Below are 25142 nucleotides of genomic sequence, written 5' to 3' on the forward strand. Positions count from 1 at the left end.
ATATTTGAAACTCTATTACACAATAATCGATAGCAAGTTTACCATCATTTTTACACAATCAACTAACAATGTTGTACAGATGCAGGAAATGTGAAACAAACACCTTTATGTATCTTATTAGTTAAATAATGAGACTGTTAACATGCCTAAGAATTGAATCTGAGGAAATGTGAAAAAACAGCATAACTTCTAAAATAATGGCCCGATAATGCTGATTTTCGAACTTGACCTGCGTTTTAGTGAGATTGATTACTCCTGTGAGTTTCATGACAACAGGCCTATCGGTTTTCCTTGAAATGTGTTAACAGTGTTGCATATATGTTAAAAAGTGAAAAAACAGCATAACTTCTACAATAATGGCCTAAACATGCTGATTTTCGAACTTGACCTGCGTTTTATGAATATTTATCAGCTCTGTAAATATAAAGCCAAATAGTAAAACTGTCTTCCACTTATCGTGTTAACGATGAAAGTGCACGGCGACGGCGACGGCGACATCGACGGCGACAGGGACGGCGACGGCGACGACAGACGCAGGTGATGGCAATATGTACAGACACATCTGTGTCTGTACATAAAAAAAGATGACTCATTATACTTCTGCATTAATCTTAGAAAGCCGAATTCTAAGACAATCAAAGATTCATATCCCAAGAATTGATGAAACACTAGATCTCTTCCATGCAGTTTTGTGGTTCGGTCAGTGTGCAAGATCTGAAATCTGCAAATTGGCAAGTAGAAATATAGGAATTTGACTAACCAAAAACAGCATCTACGGTTGGTCCATGAGTTTTTTTATGAATGTTTGCACATGCCGTATGGACATTGCAATGCTCCTTCCCAGCGGGCAAATCAACATTGAATCAATGTTGAATCAACGTTGATGGTCAACGTTGAAACTATGTTGATATGACGTTGACTATGAAAGTTGACTCAACGTTGAACCATCAAGGTTGAATCAACCTTGAGGTCTCAATATTGAATCAACGTTGACAGTCAATGTTGAAACTATGTTGATATGAGGTTGACTATGAAAGTTGACTCAACGTTGAACCATCAAGGTTGAATCAACCTTGAGGTATCAATGTTGAATCAACGTTGACGATCAACGTTGAAACTATGTTGATATGACGTTGACTATGAAAGTTGACTCAACGTTGAACCATCAAGGTTGAATCAACCTTGAGGTCTCAATGTTGAATCAACATTGATGATCAACGTTGAAACTATGTTGATATGACGTTGACTATGAAAGTTGACTCAACGTTGAACCATCAAGGTTGAATCAACCTTGAGGTCTCAATGTTGAATCAACGTTGACGGTCAACGTTGAAACTATGTTGATATGACGTTGACTATGAAAGTTGAATCAACGTTGAACCATCAAGGTTGAATCAACCTTGAGGTATCAATGTTGAATCAACGTTGACAGTCAACATTGAAACTATGTTGATATGACGTTGACTATGAAAGTTGAATCAATGTTGCACCATCAAGGTTGAATCACCCTTGAACCATCAAGGTTGAATCAACGTTGAACCATCAAGGTTGAAACAACCTTGAGGTATCAATGCTGAATCAACATTGATACCTCAATGTTGAATCAATGTTGAAATAAAGTTGAATTTGAAAATTGAATTAACGTTGATATATCAATTAGGCTATCAGGATATTTGATTGAAATTTGCCTGATGGCTGAGTTGTTCTCCAAGATATCAAGCATTTCTTGAAATAAAAAGACTCAGATCTGAAAAGGGGGGGAAATTGGGAAAATTACCTACAAAAAAAGGTAATTTGGGAAGAAAAGGGGGTGGGGTCCAGACCCCGGGACCGGCCCCTGTATCCACCTATGGGTCGTCAGATTCTTTTTAAACTTTCCAGTTTGATGCTCAGTGTTACGGACCAAAACAGCCCGAACATAAAAAAACACAAACAACAACTAACTTAACTATGAATATAATATATTACAAACAATGAACATACACTACATAAACTAACTACATGTAATACTATCATGTTGCATAAACTTTAACATTTGTCAAATACAGTTAAATTGTAACAGATTCGTAGACAGTCAAGTTTTGAAGACGCAATGTCACAGTTTTACGAGTCCTTTTCTGTTAAACGTTCCTCCTGATAATGTGGGGTTTTGAAGACGCAATGTCACCGTTTTCCATGTCCTTATCTGTTGAACGATCCTCCTGATAGTGTGGGGTTTTGAAGACGCAATGTCACCGTTTTCCATGTCCTTATCTGTTGAACGATCCTCCTGATAGTGTGGCCTCACAAAGTACTGTTAATAAAGTACAGTTTTTGTACTGTAAAAGTGTTACACACTGTCCACACTCACGTGTTGCATCAGTTCATGTTATCCGGAGTCTCGCACTTAATAACAGTCCCGCACTTCATTTACATTATACAAGTATGCAGGCACATACGGTAATTACTCATAAAAATTAAACAACAAATTAGCTTTACTAAAATAATTATAACGTCACATCAGGTAGTTAAGATTATTTTAAGAATACAAAAACAAAGGGTCACCAGTCTAATTTTTTTCTCACAGCTAACTTCAATTTCCAGAAAAACAGGCATTTTTGGCTTTTTCAAGCTTTTTCTTCAACCTTGAGTAAAATTTTGTCAATTTGCCATAAAGTAAGGCTGGTGACCCTATGTTTTTTCTTTTTCTTAAAGACCTGTGGAAAGTTAAAAAAAAAAAAACTGACGACCGCTTTTTTCACAAAATTAATTTTAATGAAAAAGGGGTAAAACAAGTGTTTTATGAGGGGTAATTACCCCTATGCATACCTCTCTAGTGAGATAATCATTTAAAACTATTATCAAGGTTATGATTAAGGTAATAAAGTTAAGGTTGGCCCAATGTTGAGATCCAGTTGATATGTCAACATTGACAAAGGGTTTACAAACACAGGTTGATTCAATGTTGAAATCCTGTTGATCTATCAACATTGAAAACTGATTGACAAAGAAAGGTAAAATCAATGTTGAGACCCTGTTGATCTATCAACATTGACAATTGGTTGACAAGAAAAGGTTGATTCAATGTTGAAATCCTGTTGATCTATCAACATTGAAAATTGATTGACAAAGAAAGGTTAAATCAATGTTGAGACCCTGTTGATCTATCAACATTGACAATTGGATGACAAGAAAAGGTTGATTCAATGTTGAGATCTTGTTGATCTATCAATATTGATGGATCAACATCATCTCAACCTATCCTCAATGTTGAATCAACGTTGAGTGCCCGCTGGGTTAACACTTCAAAGGCTGCTTGAAAGTGTAGTGGATTGTTTAATTTATTGAGATGATGTCATTGTTTTCACCAGAAAAATGTTACCGAATTGAAAGATGTGCTGGCACGATTGGGAGTCAAGCCTTATAAATGCTGTCTATTTTAGCATTAGGTTCAATATCATGGCCACATTGTTTCCAAAACAGGCATTCAGACAGATGCATCAAAGATTGAAGTTGTGAATTCATGGCCATGACAAACATTTGTGCAAGATGCTCTCTCTTTCATAGGATTTGTCAGATAATGCTGCTTTCATTGAAAATTTCAATAGAATAGCTCGCCCATTGCATGAATTTGAAAAATCAAGTCAAAAAAGTCTAGAAAGTCTCAACAGAATTTTAATTGGTTGCCTGACCACTAAAAACTAATAGATGCTAAACCACTCATCTTAGCATTTGCAGATTTCTCTAAAACGTTTGCATTGCCAGTTGATGTCAGCAGAATTGGTCTGGGACCAGTACTACAACAGAAGCAGGAGGGTCAAGATAGGGCAATTGCATATGCATGCAGATCGAGGGCTTCAACAAGCAGAAAATAATTATTCAATTCACAAATTAGGATTTTTAGCTTATAAATGGGCAGTTACAGAGAATTAAATCCTGATTACTTATATGGAAATTCTTTTACAATTACAACAATCTTTTACAACAACCCATTAACACATATATATTGACATCTTCAAAGTTGGATTCAGTAGGTCAACATTGGGTTGCAGAGCTGTCAAATTATAATTTCAATATTGTTTATGTTTCAGGCAACTCCAATGTTGAATCAGATTCTCTATATCGCATTAGGTGACAGCAGAAAATTGCATCTGATAGTTGCAATGCTATTTACCTCCGCCAAGGAGGTTATGTTTTCACCCCTGTTTGTTTGTTTGTTTGTTTGTCTGTTTGTCTGTTTGTCTGTCATCAACAAAACTCAAAAAGTTATGGACCAATTTTTCAGGAACTGTCAGAAGTGGGCCAAGGAACAGATGATTAGTTTTTGGTGGTGATCCAGATTAATGATCAATCAATAGTCAATAATTTCTGGTTTGGTCCTAGCTTTGTAACATAATTTCTGATTATGAAGAACAACATGACACAGGGTATATTTCAAAATAACAGATGTGGAGGTGATTTTATACTCTATCTTTTATATGAAGAGACAGTGTATACAATTGAAAACTGAGACATTATCAATATCCAGTAAGTCATACTTAAATTATGGAATAAACACAAAGCAATACAACCAAGTTAATTTTGAAATTCTTCCTCAGTAGGCCCTGTAACTCACTATAGTTTCCTTATGGAACATGCTACTTTCATGTACTGCTTGAGAGACTCTTGGGCATAATGACGAAAGGACGTGAAATGCGGCATCTTCCTTTGAAGCTATGTGCATTCAGGTAAACATTCGCCCATTGTCTCAGATAAGCTGTTTTGATAGCTCCACAGGAGCCTGAACAGCTTAATTATTATCAAGGAAGGGCGCGCTATGCCTCAGTGAATTTATTTTGTTCTATTGCATGGATAACGCAATTTCTCGTGGTCCCTCGTGGTTGCTATGATACAGCATTGCTGCCATCTTGCAGTTTTGAGCACATAGGCTTGCGTCAACATGTGGAAATTTGTTTCGGGTTTTCATGATCTTTTTCCTGTTACCTCATTAAAACGGGTTCTGGCGTTTGTCTTTACTTGTTAGCATTTCAAAGATTGTATTGATCTATGTTGAACTGATATACTGTATACCTGGTTTTAAAGCAATATATCGGCCGATTCATGTGTGGTGTCATTTTCCAATGAGAGCTGATATTGAGAGTAAAGAAATTATCAATTAGCATCCACAAATTCGAGCAGACAATAGCCGGTAAAATGATCATATATATATACGTACAGTTCACAGTAGTGTTGATGTCAACTTTGATAAAAGGATATTGAAAGCATCCCGCGCGCATTTTTGTGTGTCACGAATGCATTTGTTCTGCCATATTGCAACGAGAACCGATATTGAGGGTAAAAAAATACTAATTAGCATCCCCAAATTTGAGAAGACATTAGCTGGTAAAATGAATTTGTATATATAGTTCACAAAAGTGTTGATGTCAACTTTGATAAAGGAATAGTGAAAGGCATTATGGGTGCGTTTTTGTGTGTCACAAATGCATGTGTAGTGCCATATTGCAACGAGAGTAAGAAAATTAATTATCATCCCAAAAATCGCGCATATTTTAGCAAATTTCGACTATAGATATATTTTCCTATCGGATCATAGCTAAAAACAAGTATGCTTCAATGCAATTATACAATTTTGAATGCTCATTTTACGGCAACAAACAAGATTGCCTTTACCACATAGGGCATTTTGAATTCCTCCATGAACAAACATATCAAATTCTCATATAGCTTCCAAATTGATAGAACAAATTGTACTTATACTTTAAGTCTATAAGTTTATTGTCTCATCCACCCGAATGTTTGCCTCACATTACTCTTTGTATTATGCAATTGTTGGTGACATGTTTTGTCAGGCTAAATATACTCTCTCCAGTAATACTGTCCTACATTCCAGGCTGATGTCTCTTCCAACCTGTTTGATGTTAAAGCTGAGATGAATGGTCAAATTTAAATGCTTCACTGCTCATGTGTAATAAACCTGCCCTTCAGAGGTATCAAAATTTAGGTCAACTGAGGGCTGTGGCTTGTGGGACAGCAGTTGTGTTGGTCTTGTGTAGGTTTCATTCCATCACTGCAGTATTTAGGAAGTGGTTTCTTGGTAAAATGGGAGCACAACAATCTCAAAGTTCAGAGCAGAAGTATAGAGTACATGTAGATGGAGAGGAGGGCACTGAGTTCTCTCCCACTAATCAGTCTGTCCAGCTTGAGGTAAGACCTGTTCTGTAATATACAATATATACATGCATATTGTGACCACATAGTAGCCTGACACCTGAAAGATTCACTGTGAGTGTAAATGCCAGTCTCTTTTTTATCTATATGTCACTCTCCTTATACCAAATTATTGAATTCTGACCATTATACATACCCCTCATCCAGTAGCATTAAACTGTACAGTACTTACCATAAATAACTTTGCATGGACAAATTTCCACAATGTAAGTTTTAAGGTCAGAATTTAGAATTTAATTATTGATAAGTATGACATTTTAGCTAAAAAGATCAACATTTCATATCTGACAGTACATCTGTTTCCCTTAATAATTTATTCAGCTTCTTGATTCAGGATGGAATCCGTGGTTCTTATTTGGCAGAGCCTGGGAAATACACAGAATACTTGTATGAAGATGCGAAGACCCTAAATGAGGGCTTTTTGAGGGGAATGAAAGTGTCAGGTAATCCATTTTTTTCATGTTTGGCTTATTGAAACTATATATACTTTCAGGAACTTTACACTGAATTTATATACTATAGCTCTAATTTTTCTTCACTTTTTACCATTGGTGACTTGTGTTGACTTAATGTCTCAAAGTAAGGTAAATAATTTGAATTTTCAAACACCATATACTTATTCTTATCTTGGTCTTCCAAGATTTATCATTTTTAATCATGCATAGAAATAACATTTGATTTTATAAAAGTCTTACTGTTGTGCTTTTGCAAACTTTGTATGCATCACTAATAAAACATTGCTTTTTGGAATTAACTAATTTTGTTCAAAACTTTATAAGCAATCTGTTTTACTGCCTTTGAAGGTACTAGTAACATTTTGAAATGACTCAATTTCCTATTTGTGCAACCACAACATTCTTATGCTAATTGAAATGTATTCTGATTTTCAATTAGAGGGATAATAACTATTCACTGAACTTTCCTGGAGTAAACAACAATTTTCCCATACTTACCAATGGTTAATGAATCCATTTTTACATTCAAAGTTAGTCCCTGTTTTTTTTTTTGTTTTTTTTTAAGTTTGTTTTTTTGTTATAATCTCTTAAGAGACTATAACAGAGTATATAGCCATCAATGGAGGTCACATGGTCTAAAGACAAGCTCAGATATCAGAATAATAGCTGTAACTGCTGTTTTTTTGGTACAACAGAATATATTATACCGGTATTTCTGTGAGTTGTTCACAATTTTTTTTATTGTGAAATATATATCTTGTACTAAGAGTTATTATTCCTTTAAAGGAATAACAACTCTTCATATTAGGTCTATATTTCACTATAAATACATCTAATTATCTAATTATTCAGATAATCTTTCTTTCTCTCTTTCATGTGTTGAATTTAGATTTACAATTGCCTTTAGTTAGTAATTTGGTCTGGATAAAGGAAATCAAAGGTGATCATGAAAGTCCCTTTGAAAAATTGCTCCTGTCATTAAAAACTTTTGTCTTTTATAACCTTAAAACTAGCACTGTGGCATTCTGATCTTTATAATATTTAATTATCCTTGCAGTGCACTTTGATATCTGTATGAAGGTCAATGACAATGCATACATACATATTTAAAGATGCTTATCAAGAAATAGGCCTTGTCATTCTTTGGTCAAATTTTTGCCATGTAACCCGACCCAGTGCTGCCATATAGTTTTAAATAGCTTAACTTTACCACTACCACCACCACATGTTATTTCCCTGATATTTGCATGGGTATTTTCTACTTATCTTGCCTTACATACTGGAGGGAGAATATGTAGGTCAAACTTAGACTGGAAATTGGAAGAAGGCCCAATTTAAATCCTTTTCTGAGAGATTTATTATTATTATTATTATTATTATTATTATTATTATTAATTTGTGTTGTGTGAGAAAGTAGCACTATTTAATTTTAGGTGTTACAGCTAGGCATTTTCCCCCACTTCATGTGCAAAGCTAACAGGATGCTATCATGCAGGCACTCCAAAAGGGACGCTTCAAGGGATTGTTATGACCACAACCTTTTATATATATTTTTCCCAATCTGTTTATTTTCTAGAGAATGGACCTTGTCTTGGCACCAGAACTGGCCCCAACAAGACTTATGAGTGGATGAGCTATGGTGAAGTATATGAGAGAGCAAAGAACTTTGGGTGTGGACTGATCACCAAGGGAATGAAACCATGCACAGAAAGCTTTCTAGGAATATACTCACAGAACATTCCAGAGGTAGACAACTTTTGTGTTACAGAGCAAGAAACATTGCAATTACATTAATTAATGTCAAACTAAAGTTTACTGAATGGTATTATATAACTCTTGCTTATTTAGAGCTTGAATGTTTTCATCGTTGACATGCCCCACTGTTGATGATGGACACGGTTTTTAAACAGCACACTGGAAAATTACATTACTTCAATTAATGCTTAAGAAATTTGATTGGCTAGCTTATGAAGATGTCCCCAGCAAAACAACCAAAAACATGACAATAGCCAGGGACATATCTTGGAACATTGGCTCATTGATATCTCAACATTTTAGTCTTCATTAAAGGACAAGAGCTGGTCTTATTGCCGTAAGTGTCAGCAATGCATCAAGTTTGAATTGTCTGTAATTCAATATTATTGTTGATGTTCCAGTGGGTGATTGCAGAGCAGGCATGTAACATGTTCTCAATGGTGACTGTTCCACTGTACGATACACTTGGAATGGAGGCATGCATTTTTATCATTAACCAAAGTAAGAAATTGTCATAGTTTAACATTAATTTTTCATTGGGATTCAACAAAATAAGAAATGTAAATAAAGACTGGTCCTTAAATCATCTGGACCAATCTGACCTTTATGAGGTCTATGGAAACTGATGAAGCTTACTTTAAGGTTATATAACATGTCAGCCAAAACCAGGCTAAAATGAATTCATATAAAACTACTGATATTATCATATTATATTGTGGACATTATTTGCCTACAGAAAAAGTATAGTAATTAACAATTTTCTGATGATGTCATATTTGGGGATGATTTAGGGGTGAAAGTGTTCTTTTTTGGGGGATGCTCTCTACTGCATGTACCTATTTCAGTAAAAATACCAACATCTACATGTAACAGGAGCTGTGCATTAGTACTATCAGATGGCTATTCCAATTTTCTGATAATGACTCAATTTTATTGAATCTTTGTAAACAAGACTGAATAACATCCACTTTAAACATGTTGTCAAAAATGTATGACACTTGATTGTTTCTCAGACCTTTATCAACAACAACACCAATTTTGGCTTTTTATGTACAGACACAGATGTGTCTGTACATATAGCCATCATCTGCGTCTGTCGTCGCCGTCGCCGTCGTCGCCGTCGCAGTGCACTTTTACCGATAACACGATAAGTGGAAAACTGTTTTTTCTTTTGGCTTGAAACTTACAGAACTGATGAATATTCATAATACGCAGGTCAAGTTCGAAAATCAGCATGATCGGGTCACTAATAGGGAATTTATGCTGTTTTTTTCACTTTTTTCAGCATATATGCAGCACCGATAACACGATAAGTGGAAAACCGTTTTACCTTTTGGCTTGAAACTTACAGAACTGATGAATATTCATAATACGCAGGTCAAGTTCGAAAATCAGCATGATCGGGTCACTAATAGGGAATTTATGCTGTTTTTTCACTTTTTTCAGCATATATGCAGCACCGATAACACGATAAGTGGAAAACCATTTTACCTTTTGGCTTGAAACTTACAGAACTGGTGAATATTCATAATACGCAGGTCAAGTTCGAAAATCAGCATGATCGGGTCATTTTTAGTGAATTTAGGCTATTTTTTCTCTTTTTTCAGCATATGTGCAGCACCAATAACACCATAAATGGAAAACCATTTTACCTTTTGGCTTGAAACTTACAGAACTGATGAATATTCATAATACGCAGGTCAAGTTCAAAAATCAGCATGATCGGGCCATTTTTAGGGAAGTTATGCTGTTTTTTCACTTCTTTCAACATATATGCAACGCTAATAACACAATATAAGTAAAACAGATAGGCCAATTGTCATTATACTCACAGGAGTAGTCAAACTAACTCAAACGCAGGTTGAGTTCCAAAATCAGCATAATCTGGCCATTCTTTTAGAAGTAACAGTTATGCTATTTTTTCGCATTTCCTCAGATTCAATTGTTAGGCATGTTAACAGTCTCATTATTGAACTAATAAGATACGTAAAAGTGTTTGTTTGACATTTCCTGCATCTTAATAACATTGTTAGTTGATTATGTAAAAATGATGGTAAACTTGTTATTGTGTATTATGTTATAAAGTGTCAAAAATGGAAATAAACAAATATCATTGCAGTTTGTCAGATTCAATCATCTACTATATTCATTATCTCAGAATGGAGGAAATTGGACATTTAACACTGTTCTATTGATATTTTCCCCATCTCATCAATTTTCTTAGTTGATCATATACAAATGGTAGAAAACTGTTTATTTTGTTTTATGTTAAAAAAGTGTTTTAAAAATGGAAGTAAACCCATTGCAGAACAGTGCTGTCTTGTTTCAGCATATATGCAGCACCGATAACACGATAAGTGGAAAACCATTTTACCTTTTCCCTTGAAACTTACAAAACTGATGAATATTCATAATACGCAGGTCAAGTTCGAAAATCAGCATGATCGGGTAATTTTTAGGGAAGTTATGCTGTTTTTCACTTTTTCCACCATATATGCAACACTGATAACATGATAAGTGAAAAATCATTTTACCTTTTGGCTTGAAACTTGCAGAACTAATGAATATTCATATTACGCAGGTCAAGTTCGAAAATCAGCATGATCGGGTCATTTTTAGGGTAGTTATGCTGTTTTTCACTTTTTTCAACATATATGCAGCACCGATAACATGATAAGTGGAAAACCATTTTACCTTTTGGTTTCAAACTTACAGAACTAATGAATATTCATAATATGCAGGTCAAGTTTGAAAATCAGTATGATTGGGTCATTTTTAGGGAAGTTATGCTGTTTTTCACTTTTTTCAGCATATATGCAACACTGATAACATGATAAGTGGAAAACCATTTTACCTTTTGGTTTGAAACTTGCAGAACTAATGAATATTCATAATACGCAGGTCAAGTTTGAAAATCAGCATGATCGGGTCATTTTTAGGGAAGTAATGCTGTTTTTTCACTTTTTTCAGCATGTATGCAACACCTTTGTGCTATATGATGGTACTGTATGGATGGCAGTCTATAAAATTGTCCCTTGGGTGATCACTAATTAAATTAAGGTCTATACAGTCACTTGCCTACTCATTAATTTTCAATTGGCCATTAAATGAGATTACATAAAAGACTCCTTGAGATTTCCCTGTAAAGTCCCATAGGTTTAGCTCTCTTAACTGTGTCACAAAATTAGGATTTGGTGATAATTGTGCAGATAAATGGTGTTTAACATTGCAAATAAATTTACAACAAAAAGAATGTGTTATGCCAACATGCTATAGATGAATAACAGTGCTTTATTTTTCTCAAACTTGGTGGGGTTATTAATATCAAGTTAATACAGCTAGATTAAAAGTTTGAATAGCAGCTTTATTGGAATTTTTTTTTACGTTTTATTTAAAAAATTTTTTAAATTATTTTTCAAACACTAGCATCTTCAAGATGTGATTTTTTACTCCCATCCACCAGAAGTGCTGTGCATTTTCTGTATTTTTGTATATAATTGTTATTTCTTCAGATTTAATTCTTAGGCATGTTAACAGTCTCATTATGGAACTAATAAGATATGTAAAAGTGTTGTTTTGACATTTTATGCTTCTTAACAATATTGTTTGTTGATTATATAAAAATGACAGTAAACCTGTTATAATATTGTGCATTGTGTAATAAAGTATCATAAATGGAAAGGAACTCATCATTGCAGTTTGTCAGATTTAATCATTCACTATGTTCAGCATCTGCAAATGGAGCAAATTGGACATTGAAAATTGTTCTATTGATATTTTTCCTATGTCAACAATTTTCCTAGTTGAACATTTAAAAATGACAGTTTATTGATCATTTTGTTTTAAAAAAGGTGTTGAAAATGGAAAGAAAATCATTTCAGTACAGTTATCTCTTGTTTACATTTTGGCATTTTGAAAGTGTGACTCTGAACTTCCATGGCCTTGAAGACCTTCCCAAATCACATTTTCTGAATATTCATGATACTTTTATTTTTTTATAAAAAATTATATGGTCATTATGCTGTTAAGTATTATGTTTTATTGCATGAAAGTTGAAGAAAACCCTATTTTGGACACTGCTGCCAGGAAAGCGATTAAGGGAAAACCATGGTACTTACGATACTGAAACTTACTGAAAAGTTTCATAAGACAGAAGTGCAGCTTGTGTTTGAAAACCAGTGTGATTGTTTTCTGTTTTGGAGGCAATGCAGGTTTATAGAGTGCTATACTGGCATTTTCAAGTTGTGACTTATCACTCCCATCTGCCAGGAGCCCTGTACTCTTACTTTGTAACATTTTCTGTATTTTGTTAAGTTACAAGAATGATTCTTAGGATTGACATACAGCCAAAAAAAAAAAATAAAAATAAATAAATAAATAAATAAATAATAATAATAATAATAATAATAATTGTTATATATATATAGATATATATAGATATATATATATATTTTTTTTTTTTTTGAGTTTAAGCAATTTTTTTTTTTGTGTGTGTGTGTAATTTTCACTGTACCTCATTCTGGCATTTCCAAAGTTTAACTCTTATCAGCCTGACACCTTAGGGACTATTTCCAGGCCCTATCACGCTAACTGTGGATTGATCTATCTCCATGGGAATTCTCGCTAAATTGCAATCAATGTAAGTGGCTTAGTTGTCTGTCACGCCTACTGAAACTGGCATGCCAGAATCCTAAGACTCTCAAACTGAAAGCAATTTAGTGAGAAACCCCTTGGAGTTGGATTGATCCTGTAAGATTGATCTAGGTATGGGAACTTAGTCTAATGCTTGATACACATTTTACTTTCATCCTAATCCAATGTTATGCAGAATAAGAATTTGATGTTGGCTATGCAGTTACAGTAAGCATAATACATTAGTTCATCAGAATTGACAGTATCCTATTTCCTGCGTTTTTATTTTCTGGTTTTTGTCTGTACATTTGACAGCTTTGCTGCCTTGTTTTATAAAGTTTTCCTCTGAAACGAACGCTATCTACACCCAATTAAGATACTTGAGTTATAGTCCAAAAATGCTTCCATGTACTTTTACAGGTGTCCTTGGCACCTAAACTAACACAGTCATACCTGTTATCATCATGTTGATCAGCATTTATGCCTTGGTATATGTTGATGTGACAGATTGATAAAGAAGAACATATAAGAAAAATAATCAAATTAGGTGATATAAAATTACATTTTAGATTTTAGGCTATATGATCTTAACTGTAATTGTTCTAGAATAACGGGTCCGGAGTTATTTGACACCACAGGTTGCATACTGTACCATGTGAATATCTAAATCAGTGCTATTTGTTCATGCACAATGTGATGTCTCTTTAATTTTTGTCTCATTTTAATTCCAGCTGAGATGACTACTGTTGTATGTGATAAAGTGGAGAAAGTGACCTCTCTGCTGGAACATGCTGAACAAATACCAACATTACGCCACATTGTCTATGTTTCTGATGTGACAGAAGATTTGACAGCACAAGCAGCTAAATACAGCATAGAGCTGATTGCTTTTAAAGAACTAGAGGTATAATTTATTTTATGAATAATCAGATTTCTATGTAAAATCTGTCTTGAGTCAATGATGCATAATCCTCAATAAATTCTGTTTTGAGTAAGTGTATTGTTCTGTTATTTTATTATGAATAGATACTGAATTTTTTCAATTCACTCTTAATTTTTGCTAATTGACATGATTTGTGTGTTTTTTCAGGTTCTTGGGCTAAATAATTTACAAGATCCTGTGGTAAGAATAATAGCATCTTAACTTAGATCGCATTCACAACGAGTTGAGCCAGGCTTTACAAATCATGGAACTAAATATGGCGGACGTACATGAAAGAAAAACCGCCTAATCTTTTAATAGTCTCTCCTGCTTTCACACGCCTCCCCACACGTCGTCCCTGCGGGGTACAGTCATTAAATCTCGGCTCCGTTTGCCATGCGGAAGCTACCTGAGAAATATTAAGTGCGCATGCTCATTGGTCTTGGGTCAGCTGATCAGCTGGGTAGGCCTTTCTCCATGAATATCTCTGGTGACATTATCTCCATAGATAGCAGATTCATTGCTGCTCTACGGGCCAATTAATTTCTTTTTCGTCTCTGTTTTGAAAGATAATAGAACAGAAGAGCTTTTTTCCTTCGATCGCCTCCAGCCGCCATGCTTTCTTCACCTCGAGTTTAATTGATGAGCATGCGCACTTAATATTTCTCAGGTAGCTTCCGCATGGTGAACGGAGCCGAGATTTAATGACTGTACCCCGCAGGGATGATGTATGGGGAGGCATGTGAGAGGCGGAGAGACTATTAAAAGATAAGGCGGTTTTTCTTTCATGTATGTCCGCCATATTTAGTTCCAGGATTTGTAAAGCCTGGCTCAACTTGTTGTGAATGCGATCTTATTAATGCTGCAGTTGACTACAGTTGAAAGTTGTTTTGAGAGAGTCAATAATTAATTCAGTAAAAGAAGCAACTTCCTAAAAATACACAATCATTATGTTAAATATATATACTGAAACAAAATAGAAATGCATAAAGAAAAAAAAAGGTTTATTCTTATGTAATTTTCTATAATGTATGATCAACAAAAACAGCATATATTCCTTAACAACTAAGCTTTAAAATTGTGGGCTTTACAGTCAATTTGAAATCAATAATCCCAGAGCAATGGCATCAATAGCACAGAGGGGGGTCAATGGTCTGAGTTTACAAAGGTCAGTAAACCAAGTGTGCCCTACCGGGTGGAAATGCCCAAACTGGGTGTATACTCACTGGGAATGACCAAATGAACCTGAACCAGTTGATTCAAACAAAGTAAACCAATCCAATCACAAAAAAATAATAAGACATAAATTTGAGCACATTTCTTGAAAGTTGGTATATTTTCATTCAAAATTTGGATTCATGCATTTATATTTTGGTTCAGTATACATTTAATAACAAAATAGATATAAACTGCATATTTGCATTTATGATTTTGTAGCCTCCAAGCCCATCTGATCTAGCAACAATCTGTTTCACAAGTGGCACAACAGGTTTGATATATTTTGCATTGCATGAACATATGGCAAGTGTGTGCATGTGAGTGTGTGCAATTATGATCTTTGGCAGAGATGTTTTCGAAAATTTTTAGTATGAAATTCTCTTTCCCTCTTTTACTTTCTCTAATATTTTCACTGCAATAAATACTTTATATTTATTTCTAAGATCTCATGTTTTCAGGAACCCCCAAAGGCGTCATGTTGAGTCATGGAAATATTATTGCAAATGTTGCAGCTGTGTGTAAGGCGGTGAGTTTAATTGGTGTAAATATATTGTAAATATAACTGACCAGCACATTCTTTAAAAAAAGTCCACCCTCCCCCATCTCAGCTAAATGTCTGAATATAAAAAAATACTGTTTTTCACTTTTCTCCATTTTTCTAGCTCCATTTCAATTAAAACTTGCATGTTTTGCCTTTTTTCTTTTGAAGTCAAGTTTGAATATGTATTAATGTATTCATATTTATTATATAGGCTGAGTTGGTTGCCAGTCCAGCAGATAGTCATATTTCTTATCTTCCTCTGGCCCACATGTTTGAAAGAAACATGCAGGTAAATTATATTACCTTTGTTGAAGTATAGTTTAATTCCCTATGTTAATAAAGGACCGGAAAATTTGTTAAGCAAAGAGAAATAACCTTGATGTAGAATCAAGTTGTTTAAAATAGATCAGTATCAGAACTTAATTAAAACTGGTCTCCCTTCTAGGCTCTATCTTTTCAATCAGGAGTGCGGGTAGGTTTTTACCAGGGTGATGTGAAGTTGCTTATGGATGACATGCAAGCTCTCCAACCCACATTATTTCCAGTTGTTCCTCGTTTGCTGAACAGGCTGTATGACAAGGTATATCTTACTAGTAATTTTTACCTTTACACAAAAAACAAAACAAAAAAATTTATGAGTAATATTGGATTTTGCTATCAAAAAAAAGGTAAATTTTGTGTCTATGAATCTTATTTAGTGAGCAGAAAAGCAGCCTTAAGGATATTGTCACCCTTCACCCAAAACTCCTTATTTACTGCCTTACATACATTCTTTTGGGTAATAAATAAATCTTCAGTCTTTGGTGACTAAACATTTACACATATGTAATCTTACAGGCGACATCATAATTGTGATTTGGGGGTAAAAACTGAAAAATCGGTTCCTCAAATTTTTCTTTTACCTCAGCACCCATGACCACCATTTTAATGCTGATTTAACATAGATGAAATTGTCTGTAAAGCTCAGCAATGACTTTACTTTCTACAGCGATTGAGGTCATTCTATGTTAACCAAGAACTGCTGGCAAAATTATAGCGGGCACTGATTGAGAGTGTACTAACACAATCTTTCACCATCTGGTACGGTAGTGCTACAGCAGAGGACAAGAATCGCTTCAATCGTGTAGTAAAAACTGCCAGGCACATTGTAGGTAGGGACTTGCCATCAATTGAATGTTTGTATACGAGATGGGTGCTCAAGGAATTGAAGTCAATCATGGGTAACCCTGGTCACCCAGGGAATAGCCTACTTATGCAAAAGTTATCGAGCCGACTACGGTCATTAAAAGCAACCTCCACGCACACTAAAATAGTTTTTATCCATTAGCAGTACATATTTTTAATGAACAAAATGTATTTTAATTATTCCCATTGTATTACATTTTATCAACAGATCATACCAATTTTCATTTTATACTTGTATAAATATGACAATAAATTATTATTATTATTATTATTATTATTTAATGAAACCATTTAGTGTGCCAAAACCCTCCCAGCAATTTTTCTTGAAAGTCTTAGTTCAGATTTTATTGATAAGCAAAATAATACCTTTGTTTAATGAAAATCTGTAATTAGAGGGGTATAACTCCATAACAAAAACATTTATACCAAAATGACAGCATGGGATTGTAGCCTATACACTACTGGTCAACTCTCAATTTTCGTAATTAAATCTCGGAATGAAGTTATGTCCCACACCTATTGCTATCTCACCTTAAAATAGAATAGTGTTAAATTGACGTTTAAAGCTTTGAATTGCCTATGCTTTTACATTGCAATGAAAAAATGTAAATGCTGATATTTTATATTTTTGAGGGGTTTTTTTCATTGTTTTAAATCAGCATAAAGATAGATGCATTATTGAATAATTAGATGTAGAAAAAAACTCATTTTCGGTACCTGGATGAAAATAAAGGGTAACAATATCCTTAAGTATCTAAGAATCTGCATCAATTGCGAAATTATATTAAGATATCTCAAATCAAACCATACTTTGCCTAGTGGGCCCATCCTTAAACATTGAGGTTTTGCCTGAAATCAAAGTTGGCCTTGGATTTTTTCTCAAGAAATAGATGAAGGATTATGTTTTCAAAGATCAAAATTTCAACTTTCACAATTAGATTTTCTGTGATAAGACATTAAGGGTGGATTGTTGTACTTTAGGTCTAGTTATAGTAGAGTGACTTCTCGATCCTTTATCAGATTTTAGCTGGAGCATCAGAAAGCTGGATTAAACAATACTTGGTGTCTAAGGCTTTGGAAAGTAAGAGCGCAGAAGTAAAAAGGTAAATATCAGGTACCAAAACAATCGCACCAGGTAACAACATCTCAACCCACCAAGGTAGAAAAATTTGTTTCGTATCTCTGTAAGTTGAAAGTTGCACCAATTACATGTAATATATTAGTGCATTCAGAATAAGTTGATCCCCAGATTAACAGAACTCCGACTAAATAGATTATATATGGCCCAGTCACTTAAAAGCCATGCTGCTAATTCCCTGATGGTCTCCCCGCCTCCACACGTGCCATATTAAATGGATTGAATATTGGCTCCAAGGTTGAATTGCTAGGTCCCTGCAAGGATGGCAGGTGTAGAGACGGGGAGACCATCAGGAAATGAGGGGCACTGCTTTTAAGTGGAGCCGGACATATTTAGTTGGTGGATCAGTTAATTCACGGATCATTTGTTTTAAATGCACTGTATGATTGACTAGGATCATTTACCTGCTACTGGTTCAAATAAAAACTGTGATGGCTGATGGCAAGGAACAAACAGACACCACCATATAATCAACTGTCACTGTTCTTTGTCTTTGTTATCATGATTGTTATCAATGAAAAATAATTGGAACATATATTTTCATAATCTGGTTTATATTTAGTACTACCTGTATGACATTTTTCGTCCTCAGTTTATATACTTATCAAATCCTTATCTATTTTTTCACATTTCAGGGGCATTATTAGAAAGGATAGCATATGGGATACACTAGTTTTCAGAAAGGTTCAAGATTTGCTGGGTGGTAATGTCCGTTTTGTAGTAACTGGGTCAGCTCCGCTTGCACAGAATGTTATCAACTTTGCTCGATGTGCTTTTGGATGTCCAGTGAGTTCAGCTTGAGTTCATTGTGTAACTTCCTTGGAGTTAGCCGTTATCACTGTAATATTTTAATTATATATCGCAGTTGATTTTTTGTGCCTGTTGACTTCTCTCCTAGCAAACTTGAGAAATAAACATGTCATTTGGATTGGTTTTATTATATTATGGAAAGTGATAATTTTTACTTGAACCATACTGAGTACCCTTAAAACTGAAAACCATTTCCACGGCAATGAATATATTGTATTCTGCTTTGTATTGCCTCTATTTTAATGTTTCCTGTCAGTTATATGAGGCTTATGGTCAGACTGAAGCTACAGCTGGAGTTACAGTGACTATTCCAAGAGCTCCAGTTTTAGGCAAGTACATTTATTCCTTCTTTCTTATTATAATTGTTATGGAATTCTACTTGTACTCTCTCATATGGAAATCTGAGTAAATTGGAGATGTGTGAGAGTGAGACAGATGGCAGCTTACAAAAGATTGCTGAAATCAGTTGGGTAAGTGGTATTATAAAGTTCTTTGTAAAAAATTCTGGTTTGTTTGTGGTTTTTACAGATAAGGACAGTTGTATAATAAGGGCTATATGCCATTTTTCTGAAGATATAGGTATTGATCATCAATAATGTAAATTATGAGATGTAAATTAAAACTGTTATTGTATTTCTGAAAATACAGCACATAAAGTTTTCAATTGAAAACTGCAGAAAGTTGTAATGTTGAGCATTATGGTCAGCATCTGGTCATCTATCTCCAGGTATTAATGTGGGGCCACCAATTCCCTGTAACATTGTCAAGTTGATAGATGTGCCAGATATGGGATACTTTTCCAAAGATGGAAAAGGAGAGGTACTTGTAGACTTAATAACAGTATACATTTATTAAGCTTGCTGAAATAGTTTTTTATGTACAGACACAGATGTATCTGTACATATAGCCATCATCTTTATCTGTATGACAAAAGATAAAGATGATGGCTATATGTACAGATACATCCGTGTAAGTTGTTTTGTGTGTGTGTGTGTGTGTGTGTGTGTGTTGTCTTCAGATTCAATTCTTAGGCATGTTAACAGTCTCAATATTGAATATTTAGCTTTGTTAAGTGTTCATTTAACATTATCTGCATCTAAGCAATTATGTTAGTTAATTATTTATAATAAAATGATAGTAAATCTGTTACTGCATATTGTATTATATTGTCTGAGATGTTTAAAAGGATTTGTTAAACTGATAAAGATTTTAGTATTGTTTTCAGACAATTTCCATGGTATTCAAGTTTATTTGCCACATATTAAGGATTACCTGTTGACGATAAATACTTTAAATATAAGACTCCTCCTTATGATTCTGTATTTGTGCACAATCTGTTAGACATTAACATTCCTACTTAAGAAGGGTAATTACACTGTCAAACCAAATTTTTTAGATTAAGTATGTGTGTTTTCTCTTAATTGATCATTAAACTATTTTCATATTGTACAAAATCCCTTCATATTTCAGGTATGTGTGAAGGGATCTAACCTGATGATGGGATATTTCAAGGAGCCAGAAAAGACCAAAGAAGCTATTGATGAAGATGGCTGGTTACATACAGGGGACATTGGGGAATGGACACTAGTAGGATGTTTTTTATGTGTCATATATTTATCACATTAGAGTATTATGGAAAATGCAAATGTTACATTTAACTTTTCTGTATAAAGAGCTGTGTACTTTACCATATATGTTCACATATATGTAGTATTTCTCAGTTATTATATAAGCATTGATTGAATACATTCAATGACTTGTTTTTAGAATAACACATTTAATGTAAATTTAATTTTTGATTGACATATTTTCTTTCTAGAATGGAGCTTTAAGGATCATAGACAGAAAGAAACACATCTTTAAGCTGGCTCAGGGAGAATACATTGCACCAGAGAAGATTGAGAATATTTATGTCCGCAGCCCTCTGGTGGCACAAATGTTTGTTGATGGAAACAGTCTTCAGGTGAGTATTTAGAGGTTTTACTCTGCCCTCTTCAGTGACTGTGTACAGATGTGAAATATAAAACCATATGAATTTACTTTGCAAGATTCAAGTTGAATGATTAGCCTTCCAGACTGTTGAATATATGCTCTGCTGTAAAATGTATTTTGTAAAAGTAATCAATATTTTTCCAGTCCTGTATAGTTGGCATAGCTGTTCCAGATCCAGAGGTCTTGCCTGCTTGGATCAAGAAACAAAATATCACAGGGTCCACAATGGAGGAATGGTGCAAGAATGATGTGAGCATTTATTGAAAAAGTTAATATTGATAAAGTCTGTTGCACATGGGTGCTTAATTTTGGCTTACTAAAATATTCTTATGTGGCAATTGCTTTAAGGAGAAAGCCATTGTGTGCAGATGATTGATTTTTGTCTTTTTAAGCACTTCATGGGTTATGTATGATATTTTTGCAGTGCATAGAGAAAGCTTTCCCATGTGTGCTAAGAGAAAACTTTTTCCAAGAAGAGCATAAATAACAATATGAAATGCATAGTCAGCAGCACTTCAAAGGGTAAAAATCATTTATGAGTCACACCACACTTCAGAGCTTTCTCCTTCATGAAAGTGCAATTCAACTGACTTTTTGGTGTGCAGCAGGCTTAAGTTTGTAAGCTCATGCATGAAGTCCATTGTGTAGAAAAGAATATATGGATGTATGGGTGCTCTTCTCTCTATGCCCCATCCTCCTTTAAGGACAGTTAAATATTATTGGCTGTCAAGTATTCCATATGAAACTAATGTTATCTATCCTACACAGCTAGTACCAGTATTATTATTCCCTGTAAAGAGATTATTTATTAGCATTCAAATGTAACACTTTTTAAAATAAAAATGCAATTTGACATTATATGATTACTGACATAATTGTTTTTAAGGTCCTGAAAGATGCCATTTTGAATGACATTTTGGAATGTGGAAAGAAGGCAGGTCTTCACTCCTTTGAACAGGTATTTATTTCCTCCCACAATTTTTATCTGCTCATAATATTGAACTGGGGCATTTTATCAAATTTCTTTTGCTCCATTTTGATATACTACACTACACATAATTGGCAAGGAATTCATGTTTTAATGTCAATATTAAGTTAACGGTAATGTCCTTTAAGTTAACGGTAACTGTTCATGAAATAGAACTTTTATTACTTGAAGTTTATCAAAACTAATTTGATTCCTTACAATTATGACAAATGACCATCACTTTGATGTACAGACATCAAAATGCCGGATTATATTGTTAAACATTGGTTGAGGGGGTTAAGTAAAATAACTAGTGCAATTATTTTCTCAGAATGACAGAAGTTCGTGTATTTGTTCATTTTGCTGAAGACTTTGTTGATTTATGATTTGAATTTTTTTTCAGGTGAAGGATATCTTCCTTTATCCTGAGTTGTTTTCAGTGGAGAATGATCTGCTAACACCCACATTCAAAGCCAAGAGGCCACTACTCCGCAAACATTTTGCTAAACAAATTGAAGAAATGTATGAAAAATTGTCTTAAGGTGTAATTGACATACAATTTAATTTTTGCTTTTCAAATGGGAATCATATGCGGTAGCCCAAACTCTCCTGACTTGGCATAAAATCAAGAGGGATTGCTTGGATATAGTCTCAGATACCGATATAGTCTTGTATGCAAATACACAGCACTGAAAGTCTCACTTATGGCTGTCTCTGATGATCCCCATTCTAACATACCTCTTCCATCCCTATTGCTCTTCAAAAACTTTGTACCATGGCCTGGAGTTTTAGATACTTAGATGAACTTGATAACTACATTGATTCAGAAGGGAAATTTCATCTACTTGGGCCTCACACCTGTTCATAAACTAAATGCACAAGAGCAGAAAGACTGCCCTCTTGTTTGCAGTGTGTTTTCAACTAGTCATCTATGTTTGCAAAGATCAACACTTGTGGTTAATTCATGTGGCCCAATTTCTGAAGATTTCAGTAAAAATCTATGCATTTTTGACTGACTGGTTGTTAGATTCATTTTTCAAATTCCTTGTAAACTAGCAGATATATGCAGTATACATGTAATGGTAACCTTTTGTGCGTTATCTTATATACTTTTGGATTGTGTACTTTATTACATAACAAGATAGATTATAGATTCATTTTTATGCCAAAGCATTATTTTATGTACAACATTATTAAGTTTTGATATAGTAATATTAGATCTATGTTTCTTAGAATTTATATGTAAAGTTTCAGAAACATTCCTTAAATCTGACTTGTCAGAACTTTTGATAGCCTTTTTTTGGTTATTGATAACACAACATTATATAGGGAAAGATGGTTATTTATTTAGTGCAGGGGTGTTTTAATGTACCATTAACAATTGCCATAGTAGTTGCGTTTTCATGAAATATTGTACCATGGTCAAATAAACGTTCATAATTATGCATATTAATGTAAAGCAGGTAATGCAATTAAATTTATCAAGATGTGGGAGATGCAGTTTCCTTTAACAAATTTACCTTATAATTAATGAAAATAATCATATGTAATTTGGAAGTAAAAGTTAGATAATGCATGTTCTATAAAAGAGTGCTTTAAGTAATTGAAACATTATAATAATATCTACTGAGTACATAAAAATATTGGTATCTAAGATATGAGATCGATACTTTAGGGCTACTTGAACTTGCTGGTTTATTCATTAAAATGTATGGGTGCTTAAAGGACAAAGTCGATCTTTGCATATCTAAGAGGGTCCCATTGGGTATTTTCATTACCCATGAAAGCTACTTTCTTTAGCATGATTTGTGAAACGCCCCATTCCCATGACTCTTGCATGCAGCTTTTTACTCTCCAACCTTTGTGAAACAAAGTCATTATACCCAGTGATCCATGATTTTCAGGATTTTTGAAACACATTATCAGTGAAATATGAATTAAGTATTATTTACTGTGATTTATGAATTGATGATCTTATTTCCTGGGAATTGTAATTTCTACTCCCCCCAAAGGGACCCTCGTCTAACAGTCCAGCTTGGTTTTGGAACATAATTTCTGACTGTGCCTTAGAGTATTCAAGTGTTAATAAAATACATCCAGTTAAAACTTTTCTGTACTGTACTACATAGTATTTAATTTTTCTTCCCTTTGCACCTCAAAGTTTAAAACTAACCTCTACCAGAGAGGCAGATATTATAGGCAGATTTTCCAGAAGTCACCCTGTAACTTTTGGCCAGATGGAAGCAATTAAATCTGCATGGGCAGATGGCATTATACCGTTCTGTAGGGAGCTACTACAGGATATTCCTCAGTTAACTTCAATCTGAAGTAACAAGCTATTCAGAAGGGGCTATTTTTATCTGTCATAAAAGAGCAAGTGATTAAAATTGGGGCAATTAACTGTTTTGATTGCTGTCAAGGGGACTTGGCTTGGGCCTGTTGTGGCAGTGCCTGAGCAGTTATGCAAACATTTAACAACCATGTAATCATCCTTGGGATTTCATTACAGGGTGACAGAGAACCAAATGACCATCTATTTATCTAAAGACATATATCTGTGACTATCTTGTGAAAAATCTATCTGTTGCCCTGGTAGAGGCTAGTTTAAAACCATACATATATGTAGTTTATATTTGATATTTTGAATAAAAGATAATATATCATTTTCTTTTATCATTACTTGTGTTTTCATAAAGAGTGTAAATTCTATCAACATTTTTGTGAATTCTATCAAATGTTGAAGTTATTATATAGTATACAAAATGCCATGCCTAGTCCACCACTAACACTTTTATTATGAGAGGACACTGGAACCCCTCCCCCCTCCCTCTATGCTCAGCATTCCTCCACCATTTGCAGATATTAAGTCGAGGAGACATTAATGGTTTCTACAATCCAATGTTCATTGAAACTCTGGGTGGCCATTGATTGCTTTCCATTTAGCTGCCTAAAACATCTGGTTGACCCTATTCTTTTAAAGCCCCCTATTTTAGACATGATTTGAAGTAAATGTGAAGGTGTTACAATTTTACTTGATTAATTTTATGCTAAGCCTACTAGAATGTGCCATATTTATAAGCAATAGCAAATAGACTTCTTATGCCATCTCTAGGGAATAAGGTTAAAATGTTAATTCATCTCATACCCGAGGTGTGCAAACCCCCTTGATATCTCTAAGTGCGAAAAAAAAGAAAGAAAGAAAGAAAAAGAAAATACATCATTGGCATTGAGAAGTATAGGGACTATTCAAAATCAATTTTTGCCCTAAATCAGCATCTGAATTTTTTAATGAAGACAATTTTAATTCTGTAAAATTAATG

At 34.2% G+C, this 25142-nt stretch overlaps 1 protein-coding gene across 1 annotated transcript; it reads left to right on the forward strand.

The window, feature by feature from the left end:
• The first annotated feature begins 5920 nt into the window (after positions 1–5920).
• On the forward strand, positions 5921–24490 carry LOC106162691 (long-chain-fatty-acid--CoA ligase 5). Its single transcript, XM_013540052.3, has 19 exons — positions 5921–6183; positions 6542–6650; positions 8239–8408; positions 8819–8918; positions 13781–13953; positions 14140–14172; positions 15409–15460; positions 15648–15715; positions 15942–16019; positions 16176–16310; positions 17936–18018; positions 18689–18839; positions 19120–19192; positions 19591–19682; positions 20334–20450; positions 20683–20826; positions 21000–21104; positions 21742–21813; positions 22226–24490. Exons 1-19 carry the CDS (start codon positions 5941–5943, stop codon positions 22361–22363), a joined length of 2136 nt encoding a protein of 711 aa, XP_013395506.1. The 5' UTR covers positions 5921–5940; the 3' UTR covers positions 22364–24490.
• Positions 24491–25142: the final 652 nt, after the last annotated feature.

This window comes from Lingula anatina, chromosome 2 (assembly GCF_051362555.1).
Source record: "Lingula anatina isolate TDL-2025a chromosome 2, LinAna3.0, whole genome shotgun sequence".
In the NCBI taxonomy this organism is placed as follows: domain Eukaryota; kingdom Metazoa; phylum Brachiopoda; class Lingulata; order Lingulida; family Lingulidae; genus Lingula; species Lingula anatina.

Bases quoted from the DNA above. Each gene is read 5' to 3' on its own strand.
- LOC106162691 (XM_013540052.3), top strand. From the start codon at position 5,941: ATGTGTAATAAACCTGCCCTTCAGAGGTATCAAAATTTAGGTCAACTG. The intron at 8,409-8,818 runs GTAGACAACTTT...TTGATGTTCCAG, and splicing joins ACTCACAGAACATTCCAGAG to TGGGTGATTGCAGAGCAGGC. The intron at 13,954-14,139 runs GTATAATTTATT...GTGTTTTTTCAG, and splicing joins TTGCTTTTAAAGAACTAGAG to GTTCTTGGGCTAAATAATTT.